The 13,832-nt window shown below is 35.7% G+C and overlaps 1 protein-coding gene and 1 long non-coding RNA gene across 7 annotated transcripts in view; one reads left to right on the plus strand and one right to left on the minus strand.

Annotated features, from left to right (window-relative positions):
* LCLAT1 (lysocardiolipin acyltransferase 1) overlaps window positions 1-13,832 on the plus strand; it is a 162,812-nt gene that overhangs the window by 57,668 nt on the left and 91,312 nt on the right. For 5 of the 6 annotated variants that reach the window (XM_032497295.1, XM_032497296.1, XM_014557946.2 and 2 more), the window contains exons 2-3: window positions 5,874-6,042; window positions 12,627-12,825. In XM_032497295.1, coding sequence (XP_032353186.1) covers window positions 5,878-6,042; window positions 12,627-12,825 — 364 coding nt within the window. In that variant the 5' untranslated portion in view covers window positions 5,874-5,877. Of the gene's footprint in view, window positions 1-5,873; window positions 6,043-7,378; window positions 7,486-12,626; window positions 12,826-13,832 lie in introns of those variants that run through there. The other variant, XM_014557944.2, reaches the window with a different exon arrangement.
* The window catches only part of LOC116668927, a 121,776-nt gene that overhangs the window by 19,260 nt on the left and 88,684 nt on the right, over window positions 1-13,832 (minus strand). The gene's annotated exons all lie outside the window — the stretch shown is intronic.

Genomic DNA, 13,832 nt, shown 5'->3' on the forward strand with positions numbered 1-13,832 from the left:
GCCAATTACATATAGGTGAGGGTTATGTGAACTTTGGGCTTCACTGTAGGGTGACTTAGGTGGACTTTTTATTAGGAAACCCCCAGTGTTTCTCTATTTTCATCTTTCCTCATGGTCTGGTCAGATTCCCCAGGAAAGTGCGCTCCAGTAAATCTGCCTAGAGCTGTGCTATTCATGTTCAATACAATAGCCACGTGTAGCTAATGGCTACCATATTGCAAAGCACAGCTATTGAACATTTCCATCACTGTAGAAAGGTTTATTGGAGAGCACTGGACTAGGACTGAAAAATCTTGCTGCAGCCATCTGAGCACCCAGTGAGGATTCAGGATTCAGTAGGTATATGGTTACTTAATCCCACTGTTCTTAGAGCAGTGACTGCCCTCAGCTGTGTATCCCCTAGTCCAGAAACTCAGCTTTACCTTCTCCAGAGAAGACAGTGTCTTAAACAATATGCTTAACTATGTTACTTTTATTACTCATTATTTACTTTTTGATTTTTAAATTTTTTACTGGTCCTAGTTTTGAACTCTCCTCTGCATTCTCTGGGAATGCCCTTGGTAATAGGCTCTTTTGGAATAGGGGAATGGGGAGGATAATAGATTTGTTACCTCACCTATCTCAGTATAAACAGTGTAGACACTTTTCATTAAGAGAACAAGTCCCAGGGGGGAGTGAGGGTATATACAGCTCAGTGGTAGAGTAGATGCCTAGCATGCACAAGGTCATACGTCAGGTACATTAAAAATAACAATAATAAATAAATAAACCTAATTAACCTCCCCCCAAAGAAAAGAGAACAAGTCCCATATTTCTTCACCAGTAAATACCACTGATATAACTAATATCTTATTTTTGAGGCTTTTGTTTGAAGTGGATGAGAATGTTTTTCAAGTGCTGATTTTAGGACACATTTGACATTATCAAGGTTTATAGCAAGGTCTTTTTAAAACCTCCAATTTGCAAATTGGACGCATGCACCATGATGCATATGAGGTAAGTAAAACAGACTAAAGACCCATTGAGGTTAGGTTACTGGATAGTTGGTCAGATTATTACTACCTAAATGATTTGGTTTTTGACAGTAGCCTTGCAGTATTCAAATTCCAGCATTGAGTTTCAGCAAAATTATAGATTACTTATATGTCATGAACCTTTGGGTTGTTCATAAATTTGCATCTGTAGGTGTTAAATATGTAAATACCAAGAGCCTTCTGTAATGTGGCAAATATTAGGTGCTCAAAAGGTAGTTCCTCACCTGTGAGCATCCTGGTTCAGTGACGTCTTGATCATCAGACTGTTGAGTGGTGGAGCTGGATCAGATGCTCCTGGCTCACAGACTTCTCTGATATCTGGTTGGATTTTTGCCAGCAGTCCCACGCAAAGAGCAGAGAAGCTCTTTCCTTTTAAGACGCTTAGTCAGTATACAGGTTGGTTTTATTGGGTCTAGGCTTACAGGCACCATGTCACTTTTAACATTTATCCTAAAACATGAGTCATGTACCCATGGTGACACGCTGCTGGTGGTACTCTTGCTATCCTGGCCTGGACTGTGTGCACTTTGTCCCTAGGACCTATGTCTTTCTGACTTCTTGCAGCTCCCCGATGTATACTCTGTATCTCATTAGTAGGTAATGAGTTATAGTTCCTTGTTTAAGCCACGCTGTTTCAAGTTTCTGTGACTCTGCATATTTTGTTCTACTGCCTGGACTAATCTCTCCCCTCTCTCAATCTCTCATCTTCTAAGAGTCTAGTGCCTTCTTTAATCCCTTTTAGCAGAGCTCATCTTGCCTTACTTTCATCTATCCTGAACACCCCTTCGTACCTCTGTCGTAGCATGTATCACACCAGATTGCAATAATTTCTTAGCATAGTTAGCTTCCCTACTAGACTGTAAGAGCGGTAATAGTTAATTCATGTAACAATTCAAATATTAACGAAATTTTATGCAGTAAAACATCTTTCCTTCCTGAGCAAGGAACTGTAAGTATCCCTAATAGACTCCATTAATCCTTGTCAGGGAGTGTCCTCCCACACTGTCATACTCCAGGAATAATATATGCAGCTGAGGAGGAAGTCCAGGTGGGCTCTGTTTCGGTTCCTGCCTTTGCTTGGCACTGCAGTCACTTGAAGTGCAGGTGGCTAGACAGCCCAGGCAAGCATCAGAATGAGATTATGAGCTAAAAGTTAGTGGGGTAAGAGACCTTACTAACTCACCAGAAGGAAAGCGGTATTCAGGGAAAACGCTCCTGGGATAGTGCAGTAGGCATAGCTTTTCAAGAAGATCTGCAGTTTGGTTCTATATCTCTGTATTTGGCAATAAAATGGATATGCCATTTTAAAACTATGGTTATTTCTTTTCCAGATGACTTTTCTTTTTTTGAGAATGCTATCAGTATTATACAAAGAATGCACAAAAATATTAAATTACAGTGTTTGTAATTACTTTTCAATGATGTGGCCTTTATTTTTTATTTTAAAGGATTTAAAAGATTAGATGTTTAATTTACCAGTTATTTAGCCAGACTTTCTGCCAGCAAAAGCTGGCAACTCCTATCCCTGGCTCTCCCCAAGTTTTTGTGTGCTATATGTCAAGTACTAGGGACACTAGATTTGCTAAGTTTCTGTGAACTTCTCTAACATTCAGAGTAATTTTTGCATGAGGTATTAAAAATTGGTTTAGATTTGTGACATCTTGATTTTATATATTGCTTATTTTAAAGTGTGTATGTTTAATTACAGAAGCAATATATTTGAAAAAAACAGTGTAACATTTTAGACTGAACACATGCTCTGACGCCGTAATTACTCGGATTCAAATCCCAGCTCTGCCATTTACTAGCTGTATAATCTTGAGCATGTTTTTTAACCACTTTGTGCCTCAATATCCTTACATATGAAATGTAGGGTAATGAAAATATCTACACCAGGGTTAATTGTGAGTGTTAAACAAGTTCACATGTTTAAAATATATGAAACAGTGCCTGGCGTATTCTAAAAGTTTGACATATTTTAGATATTATTATAATTGAAATAATCCAGACATGTAGAATTCCCCACATCATAAAAGCTTAATGAATATTCTATCAGATTTTATCTCCTATAGCATAATCTTTTTAATTTAATTCTTAATCTACATACAGTAAAAGATCAGTAAAAATAAAATGCACAGCCGTATAACCAGCACTGCGATCAGGAAATAAGAACTGTTTCCTCAACCCCTAAAACTTCCCTTGTGCTGTGCCTTCCCAGTCAAACCCTCTCCCTACCCGTCACCTTTGGCAACAACTGACCTGTTTCCCTCCTTACAGATTTTCCTCTTCCGGAATGTCATATGAATGAAATCATACAGTTAAAAAGAAATCATACCTTTTGAGCCTTGGTTCCTTCATTCAGCATAATGTGTTTGAGATTAACCCCAGATGTTGTATGTATCAGTCATTTGTCTTTACATTGCTGAGTAGGATTCAGTTCTCTGGATACAAAAGCATGTGTTTATCGACTCACCCCCTGACTTGACATTTGGGTTGTTTCCAGTTTTTTGCACTTATGAATAATGCTGCTCTAAACAGTTGTGTACAGGTTTATGTGTCAACGTAAGTTTTTAATTTGTCCTGGATATGCAGTAGTGGGGATTGCTGGGTTATATGGTAATTGTACATTTAACATTTTAAGAAACTGTAAAGCTGTTTTCTATCATGGCCATACCATTTTGCATTCCCACCTGCAGTGTATGTGATGTCTGATTGGTCTGCATCCTTACCAGGACTTGGCTTTGTCAGTTTTTTTTTTTTTTTAATTTTAACTATTCTAAATAAATGTGTAGCTCATATAATTCTTAACTAAGTTTTCTATCAAATCCTTGAGACTTGGAAGAAGAGAAAGAATAGGGCTAGATTACATGCAGAGTTCATAAGGAGGAGATGGAGAGACCATTCGGTTTGTGAGAGCTTGGTATGTCTGTCATAGTCACTGTTGTATCTCCAAATGACCAGCACTGTGCCTGACACACAGTAGGAATCTCTCTGTATGTTTACTGAATCATTGAACAAATAATTGAGAGGTTAGGGAGGAAATAAGAGTAGAATGGAAAAGTAATTTTGGATTAGAATTGGTCTGAGAAATCCCAGTGTATTCATGATCTCTTTATATCTAAGTTTATGTTTAAATACATGTTTAAACGTTGACTCAGTTCTCTGATTCCCACATCCTTTACAGGAGAGAGGTAGCATGGTATATACTGGGAGGAGCAAAAGGCAAAGAAGATTTGATGCTACTAACTGGTTATATGGATTTAGGAAAGTCAGCTTAACTCGTCTGGTCCTCAGCTTCATCACTGTAAATTCAAAAATTTTATTAGATTATATCTAAGCTCCTTCAATTATAATTTTTGTTTCTTTTAACGATGTCAAATGAGGAAGACGCGTGTCAGAGCCTTTGATGAGGAGGTAGTTGTACATGGAAACAGTGTGTAGTGCAGCCCTTTAGGGAGTTCAGGGGTGAGTATCTAAATGGAGAACTAGCTCATGGCTAATTGGCAGAAACAGATTTTTAAAAGGTAGTTCTGGGGATGAGGGGGTGGTTTCAAACAGAGTAGCAGCATTGCAGGGGTTGGGGGTTATGAAAAGAAGTAAGGGTTGAGGATACTGAATTTAGAAGCTTCTATTATTATTACTATTATTAAATGCTTTAAGTTAGACTGGAGAGAAGCTGCCTATAGTATCTTTTAATGCAAAGAGGAGGAGCTGAGCCTCAGAGAAAGCAAAGCCAAGGGTGTGTAGGAATACGGACGATCCTGGGCCTTGTGTGTGAGCATACTGGCCACTGTTTTCCAGTGGTCTTTTTCTCCACCCTCACTCCCCTCAACCCATTTCTTAGAAGTTCAGATCTAGAGGTTAGTAGAAAGCCAGTTCTTAGTAGATATTTGTTCTATTTGTACCTTGAAGGATTTTGTACATAACACTGTCATGACATTTGAAATTTTACTTCTTTTTCCTGTTGTGATTCTTTTCAAATAATCAGAGGTCTTGATTTTTAAGATAACTTTTTTTAATAAATAAATTTTAAGGCCATTATTATTTTCATGGTTTTAATGTTTTCCAACAGTTATTGTCTTCAGGCAAACTATATTTTTGCTCTAATATAGTTTAGGTTGTAAAATCAGATATTCATTTTAGACTGTTTCCAATAGTTTATTTTAAAACATCAATATTATGTTCATCTGGTTATAAGGATTCTCAAAAGTAATCCTTTGGCAAAATAATTTAGGGAAGTGAGTGTGGAGTCTGGCTCTTTATGAGCTAAAAGGTTAAGCAGAAGTCAGTTTAAGACCAATTGCCCAAAGATACTACTTTTAGATTCTAATGTAAAGAATTAATATTTCTAGATTAAAAAAATTTTTTTTAGTGCACTCTGTAAAAGTGCCATCACTTTTAGGCATAGTCACCCTTAGGAAGCTGTTCTGCAATTCTTACTCCATTAAGCCTACTTTTATAGTAAGAGATTTAAAAAAAAACAACTCTGTAATATTTAAAAATTTTGTGTTGGATAACATCTTGGAAAAAAATATACAGTTTTATGTTAATACTAATAACGAGAAAAAAATCAAAGGCTTCTTAAACTAAACAGCTTTTTTTTTTTTTTTTTGAGGTCATTTACTCTGTTGAAAGCATCCATTTCTAATGTACTGACAACTTGGTAGACTGGTAGGACATGTAAGAGGGTTACTGCTACAGTATTCAAGCTCGTATCCTTTTATCAGAGCCATTTTTGTTGCCCCTTTAAGAAAAGATTATTATATGTATCATTCTGAAATTGAATTTAGGCAGTTCTATGTATAGTAACAAAATATATCCTTTTTTTGTGTCTTTCAGAATCATGGTGTCATGGAGAGGGATTTACTTTATACTTACTCTATTTTGGGGAAGCTTTTTTGGAAGCATTTTCATGCTGGGTCCCTTTTTACCTTTGATGTTTATAAACCCATCTTGGTATCGCTGGATCAACAACCGCATTGTGGCAACCTGGCTCACGCTACCCGTGGTAAGTTACACACCAGAGAAGGACACCTTACCAGGGTGGCCTCGCCTATTGATTTTTATTTTGTCAGAGTCAGATTAGTCAAATTAGAAGGGACTGTAGCATACCGGTATATAAATATCTGTGGTATAGTGTAGCATATTTAATTCAGACATAAGGAGAAGAATTAGGAGGTTTTGTTAAAAGAGAAAATCGAAGTAAAAACCCAAGGATAATTGTGATCATAGCTGTTGACCACTTATGTGGCAGATATTGTACTAAGTGCGTTAAGAGGATGGCTTCATTTCACGTGTCACCATTACCCCACTTTACAGAAGATGAAATAGAAGCTTTGAAAAGTTTAATAATTTGCCCAAGTTCACACATTTAAGCAAACTATTTAAGCAGAATTAAGAGTAAACCCAGTTTGTCTGCTGCCATTAAAGCCTTAGGTGATAGGAAAACCTTCAAGGATTGGTCAGAGTCACCTGGCACTTTTTTACCTGAGGCACCTCATGATTGTTTCAAAAGAAGGTTTGGAATTCTTTCAGGCCATGGGAAAAAAAATCTGAGAAACTGACAATTTGTAATAAAATCAGTTTCATTAGTGTGATGATTCCCTTGTAGTGGAAGAGGAAAGTTGGCAAGAAATACTTTGCACTGAGTATTTGTACAATTCCTACATTATCAGTATGGATCTGCCTTATTCTTTTCGGCAGAATTTCTTTTTCTTAACAGAAGAATGACTTGTTTTGTAACTTGTGTTTGTTGAAAAAGTAGCAGCAGGATCCTGTACATTCATTGAGCGATTACTTATTAAGTGTCCACCATCCTAGCTTTCTTCTAGGATGTAATGATCAACAGGACGGATATGACCGCTGTCCTTGTGGAGATAGTAGTTTTTTACCTACACTGTCTTTTCCTAGTTGTAGATTTGCACAGCTTGACTGGTTTCTTTTCTGGCTTTCATTGGACTGAAAGACTACTTCCTTTGCTAGCGGGCAGAGGTTGACTTGCTGGGCCATGACTTTTTAAGAGTTAGATTTTTAAATCATCTTTAAAGTATTGTTGCAGCCCTCAAACATATGATTTAATATAAAATATTCATTTTGTAGTGTTTCTTTAATCAGTATCACTTGCCTATTTACAAAGCATTTCTCCATGAAATATCATATATATTAAGTAAAATAAGCATATTGTTTAGTTCACACAAAATCAACCATCACAAGTAGCTATTTCTAAAAAGTCATCTACAAATTGTCTAGATGTTAATTAATTCCATTTACAGCCTTTATAAAACCAGAGACACTTTGTATCGAACATTATAAATTTTCAAATCACTTATGTAACTTTTTTAAAGGTTTTTATTTCATCATCTGTAAAATAAGGAAATTGGAGTAGATGATCTTTGGAGATCCATTCCAGATTCAGCAGTGTATGTCTGATACTAAAGCCAAACATTTAGAGGTAAATGATTTTCTTTTATAAGTTATAGGTTGCTGCTCTACTTTTCTTTAATATCATAAAATTTATATAGTTTATAATTTTTGCTTATGAAGCACATGTTTTTGGCTGAATCTCTCTACCAAAACCTTAAGAGTTTTGAGAACTTTTTGAGATACCACATTGGTGGAAATCATTGCAAATGTTATGCTTTCCAGTGTCCAATCAGTATAATTTGTTTGGAGAATCATATAAGCAGGGTGCTTATTGGTAGAGATATTAGAGACAGACATTTGGTTTCACTGTTGGCCTTACCACCTTCTAAGTCATTTGAACCTGGCTAAGCTATTTAACTTCTCTAAACTTCTCTTCATCTGTAAAAAAGGAGTTGTAACACCACCTACCTCAGAGAGTTATTGTGATGACTAGATGAGATCATGAATACACCCTTTGCAAAGTAAGCAGTAAGTGTTTGCTACTATGTAAGTTTTAGGGGGTAGGCTAAACTGCATTATCAAAGAAAATTCTAAACATAGTGGCTTAAATAAGGTAGAACTTGCTTCACTCTCAGGTCCAGGTTGGCAGGATAGCTCTGCTCCCTGATGTCATTCAAGGACTCAGATTCTTCCCACCCAGCCTGGCATAATAACCTCTTCTGTATGAGCCACTGTTCACCACCACTTTTTTGCCCTAGTCAGCAGGAAGTGGAGACGGAAGGAAGGGCAGAGCCAGCACTTTTCCTTTAGACCAGTGAATTACAAGTTGCACCTAATCTCTCTTGCTCACCCCATTAATGAGAACAGCTAAAAGCTGTAATAGAATCTGGGAAGTATAGTCCTTTCTGCACAGCCACGTACACAATTGAAATCTATTATTCTGGTAGAAATGCTGGATTTTATAGTAGCTGATTCTACTAGTACCAATACTATTATAGCAGAATTATGTCATACATCTGTTTATCGTATACTTCATTTACCTGTACTAGCATGGATGAGGGGTGAGTGGAGACATAAGAAGGAATGTTTGAGATGTGAGTGGTCTGGTGCTGAATATGATTCTTGTGTTGAAAACAATATGCAAACCAGTCACTTCATCTGATGGTCAGTTAGAGAAATTGGTCCACCATTCAGAAAAAACTGGCTAAGCTGGACTTACTGATAGGTGCTGGTCTGTTGTAGGTACTTCCCTGTGAAATTTTCAAGGGGGAAGTAGGGAGGAAGGAAGGACGGACAGATGGATGGACCAACCAGGCTGCCCAGAAGGTTGTATGTAACTTTTCAGGCACAGTGCTGATACAGTGCTGGATGGCAGGGAAGACATACCTTGTGATATGTTTATCCTGGACAAACAAAACAGCCTGGGATTTCATTATTTTGACATTTTCTTCAATGAAAAGCTGAAGATTATTTTGGGATCCATAGGAAACATGTATGAGAAATTGCACATGCAAGGTTAGAGTTGAGGTTTGGGATTCATAGGCTTAAGATTTTTATTCTATAGTACAATGCACAATTAGTAGTCAACTTGCTCTTTCTGCTAGTTAAAGAAAGGGCATCCTGTGTTTTAATTTTTTTCGGATTTTGAGTATATATCATAGTTGGAATGCAGAGTGGGGCTGATGTCACATTGGATAGTGACTTCAGACATATCGTCTGGGCCAAGACACATAATTCACTGATTCATTTTGGTAGGTGATGGCCCTTTATACTTGTATTTCTTGCTGCGGGTCCAAGTTTAGTGGACTCCTCCGTGATCCTCTCCATCATGAAGTCTCTTCTGTATTGGAACTTAACTTCCCAGACTTTGGAGAAGGGGTTATAATTATGAGTGGTCATGGACACTTTTGAAAATTTGATGAAAACCACAGGCATTTTGTAGCTACTTTAGCCCAAATGATAATGTTTTACTCTGTTAATATGTTAATACTCTGTAATACTTCAGATATTTCAGCCAGCAAGCCACCTAGCTTCTCAATCACAACACCATCCTATTTAGTAGAAGAGCCAGTAACCTGACTTGTAAGTTAGTTATTGCCTTGCTGGTCTTTATAATTTTACTACCTATATGTATTTACCCCCAGAATATCTTAACTACTGTCTGTTTTAGAAAGTTTTAAATGTGGACACTTAATGTATATTTATATATTTTTTTAGTTTATATATATATATATATATATATATTTATTGAAGTATAGTCAATTTATAATGTTGTGCCAATTTCTGGTGTACAGCATAATGCTTCCATCATACATGAACATACATATATTTGTTTTCATGTTCTTTTTTTTTACCTTAAGTTACTACAAGATATTGAATATAGTCCCTTGTGCTATATGGTATAAACTTGTTCATCTATTTTATATATATATATATTGAACTCTTAATTTATCCTTTCCCCTGACCCCCATAACCATAAGTTTGTTTTCAATGTCTGTGAGTCTGTTTCTGTTTTGTAAGTAAGTTCATTTGTTTTTTTTTTTTCTTTTTTTTAAGATTCCACATATAAGTGATATCATATGGTATTTTTCTTTCTCTTTCTGGCTTACTTCACTTAGAATGACAATCTCCAGGTCCATCCATGTTACTGCAAATGGCATTTTATTCTTTTTTAATGGCTCAGTAGTATTCCATTGTATAACTACACCACAGCTTCTTTATCCAGTCATCTGTTGATGGACATTTAGGTTGTTTCCATGTCTTGACTATTGTAAATAGTGCTGCTGTGAACACTGCAGTGCATGTATCTTTTTGAATTAAGGTTCCGTCTGGATATATGCCCAGGAGTGGGGTTGCTGGATCATATGGTAAGTCTATTTTTAGTCTTTTGAAGAATCGCCATACTGTTTTCTATAACAGCTGCACCAAGCTCTACACCAAGGTATAGGAGGGTTCCAGGTAAAATTGTCCTTGTATGTGGCTGACATGATAGTATATATAGAAAACCCTGAAGCCTCCACACAAAAACTACTAGCGCTGATAAAAGAATTCGGCAAGGTAGCAGAATACAAGATTAACATAGAGAAATCAGTGGCATTTCTTTACACTAACAATGAAATATCAGAAAAGTAAAACAATCTCTTTTAAAATTGCATCCAAAAAAATAAAATACTTAGGAATCGATCTGACCAAGGAAGTGAAAGGCTTATATGCAGAAAACTACAAAACATTAAGGAAATTAAAGATGACTTAAAGAAAAGGAAAGATATTCTATGCTCTTGGGTTGAAAGAATTAACATTGTTAAAATGGCCATACTACCCAAAGCAATCTAGAAATTTAATACAATCCCTATCAAATTACCCAGGACATTTTTCACAGAACTAGAACAAATAATCCTAAAACTTATATGGAATCAAAAAATACCCAGAATTGCCAAAGCAATACTGAAGAAAAAGAATGACCCTGGAGGAATAACCCTCCCAGACTTCAGATAATACTAGAGACCAACAGTAATCAAAACAGTACAAAAACAGGCATATGGACCAATGGAACAGAACAGCGAGCCCAGAAACAAACCCACAAACTTTTGGTCAATTAATCTTTGACAAAGGAGACAAGAACATACAATGGAGTAAAGACAGTCTTTTCAGCAAATGGTGTTGGGAAAACTAGACAGCTGCATGTAAATCAGTGAAGTCAGAACATTCAGACCATACACAAAAATAAACTCAGAATGTCTTGAAGACTTAAACATAAGACAAGACTTTTTAAACCTCTTAGAAGAAAACAGTCTCTGACATAAATCTTAGCAATGTTCTCCTAGGGCATTCTACACAAGCAATAGAAATAAAAGCAAAAATAAATGGGACCTAATTAAACTTATAAGCTTTTTGCATATGCAAAACAAAAAGACAGCCTATGGAATGGGGGAAAATAGATGTAAAAGATGAGACTGACAAGGGCTTAATTTCCAGCTTATATAGACAGTTCATACAACTTAATAACCAAAAGGCAAACAACCCAATCCAAAACTGGGCAGACCTAAACAAACATTTCTCCAGTGAAGGCATACATAGGGCCAATAGGCACATGAAAAGATGCTCAGTTGCGCTAGAAATGCAAATTAAAACTATGACGAGGTATCACCTCACGCCAGTCAGAATGGCCATCATTCAAGAGTCCACAAACGATAAATGCTGGAGAGGGTGTGGAGAAAAGGGAACTCTCCTAATTTTAATGTATATATTCTTATTTCTTTTGTTTCTCTCAGTATTATGCTTGTATGTCATCCATGTTGCTGTAGATACCCATAGTTCATTTATTTTTATTGTTGTATCATATTCCATTGTCAGACTATACCACAGTTTATTTGCTACATTTGATCAAAGTTTTCATGATACTGCCAAAGGGAACCTTTGATTTTCTTATCTTTTATCTGCCTTGGACCAGTTTTCTCTCCTGTAGTCATATATTAACTAGTAAATTTGTTACTTGTAAATTATCAAAAAATTTAAATGGGCATTAAAATCAGTAATCAGGGATTCTTACTATCAGTTATTGTTCTTTCAAGAACTTTTAGTCTGTTATATACTTCAGAATATTTTATATATATTATATGCCTGGCCACCAGAAAAGTTAATTAAGCAAATTCAACAAATATTTGAGCATCTTCTACGTCAAGCACTCTTGTAGGTACTGGGGCTCCCGCACTTTAGTAAACATCTAGTTATTCTTTGTATATTTTAAAAAATAAACAGATAAGTGTATTTGTTTTTTTTTTTTGAACAGTCCACAAAGGTCTAAAATGAAAATTTTGACTTTCTGTTCCCTCAGCCCTAGATTCAGTGTTAAATTTCTCGACTATCCTTTTTATTTAAAAAAGTAATCTTATGTATCTATGACGTTACAAAATATACAGTGGAATCTTGTATGCCTTTTGCACTTTTTTTTGTTTTAATAATCTATATTGAAGATTTCAATGAAAGTTAGCATTTTTAAGTTAGGAAAGTACCAGAAACTTAAATTAGTAAAACTGACAAGAGAAACAGTGCCTTTATACTTTTCCAGGTTAACTTCTTTTCCTGATTTTTTATTATAGAAGCAAGAATAATGGGAAACACTATGTTTTGACTTATTAGAAAGTAGATTTATTTATAGGACATGATAAAATTTACCTATAGGAAATCATAACTTTAAATTGTTATGTATCTATATTGTTTTTTCCTTAGGCATTACTGGAAACCATGTTTGGTGTAAAAGTGATTATAACAGGTGATGCATTTGTTCCGGGAGAAAGAAGTGTCATTATCATGAATCATCGGACAAGAATGGACTGGATGTTCCTGTGGAGTTGCCTGATGAGATATAGCTACCTCAGATTAGAGAAAATTTGCCTCAAAGCCAGTCTCAAAAGTGTTCCTGGATTTGGTAGGTTATTCACAAGTTATTTTCAGTTGTTCACGTATGTCATAGGTGATGTACTTACTCACTTTAGAACTACAGAATAACTTACTAAACTCCACTTAAGTATCACAGCCATTCCTTTTCTCCTCCCTAGCCTAAAAATAATCAGCAGTATCTTTTTTCCTTAGGGAGTCATAACAGATTAGATGTTTCAAAAAAATATGTTAACGTTGAAAGAGAATAAACTATTCTTAAGGAAGTAGATATGGTTCCAGAGGGACCAAAAATTTGAAGGATATGAATGGATAGTTCAGTAGCTGCCCCCTGTCCTCACCTAAGGTTAAATGCCTTTTTTTAAATTGAAGTATAGTCAGTTTACAATGTGTACAGCATGTTTCAGTCATACATATACATATATTTGTTTTCATATTCTTTTTCATTATAGGTTACTACAAGATACTGAATATAGTTCCCTGTAACTTTTTATTGCAAGTCATGCTTGTGGTAATTTAGACCCAGAAACTCATCTGGGCTGATGAGGTACTTGTATGGAACTGATTCACATTCATCTGATAAATATTAATTGATTACCCATTGGTTCCAGGCATTATAGTAGGTGCTGATGTTTTCTAAACTTACCTAATCCATCCTTTTTTTTTTTTTTAAAGTCTTTTCACTGTACTTGTTGTATACTATAATATTAACATTCCTAGAAATGTTGCTTTTCACAGTTAAGAATGCAACACATTCACTGAGTGGTGATAGGGATACTTCTGCATTGCATGTTAAATCTTAATTGCTCTCCACTTCTTAATGTGAAGTAGTGGTAACAGACTAAAAATATATTCAAAACTAGTTATTCACATATGAGTATGTGAGGCACCCACTATACTGACAGCCTCATCCATTTACATCTACACTTCTGTAGTTTCCTGTGTAATATTTCTTATTTGAATTCTTTGCCCTCTAAACTGTGTTTCTGTCAGTGTACTGAAAATGTTCAGGATTTGTGAAGGCAAAGTGCATGCATT

Source organism: Camelus ferus, chromosome 15 (assembly GCF_009834535.1).
Source record: "Camelus ferus isolate YT-003-E chromosome 15, BCGSAC_Cfer_1.0, whole genome shotgun sequence".
Lineage (NCBI taxonomy): Eukaryota > Metazoa > Chordata > Mammalia > Artiodactyla > Camelidae > Camelus > Camelus ferus.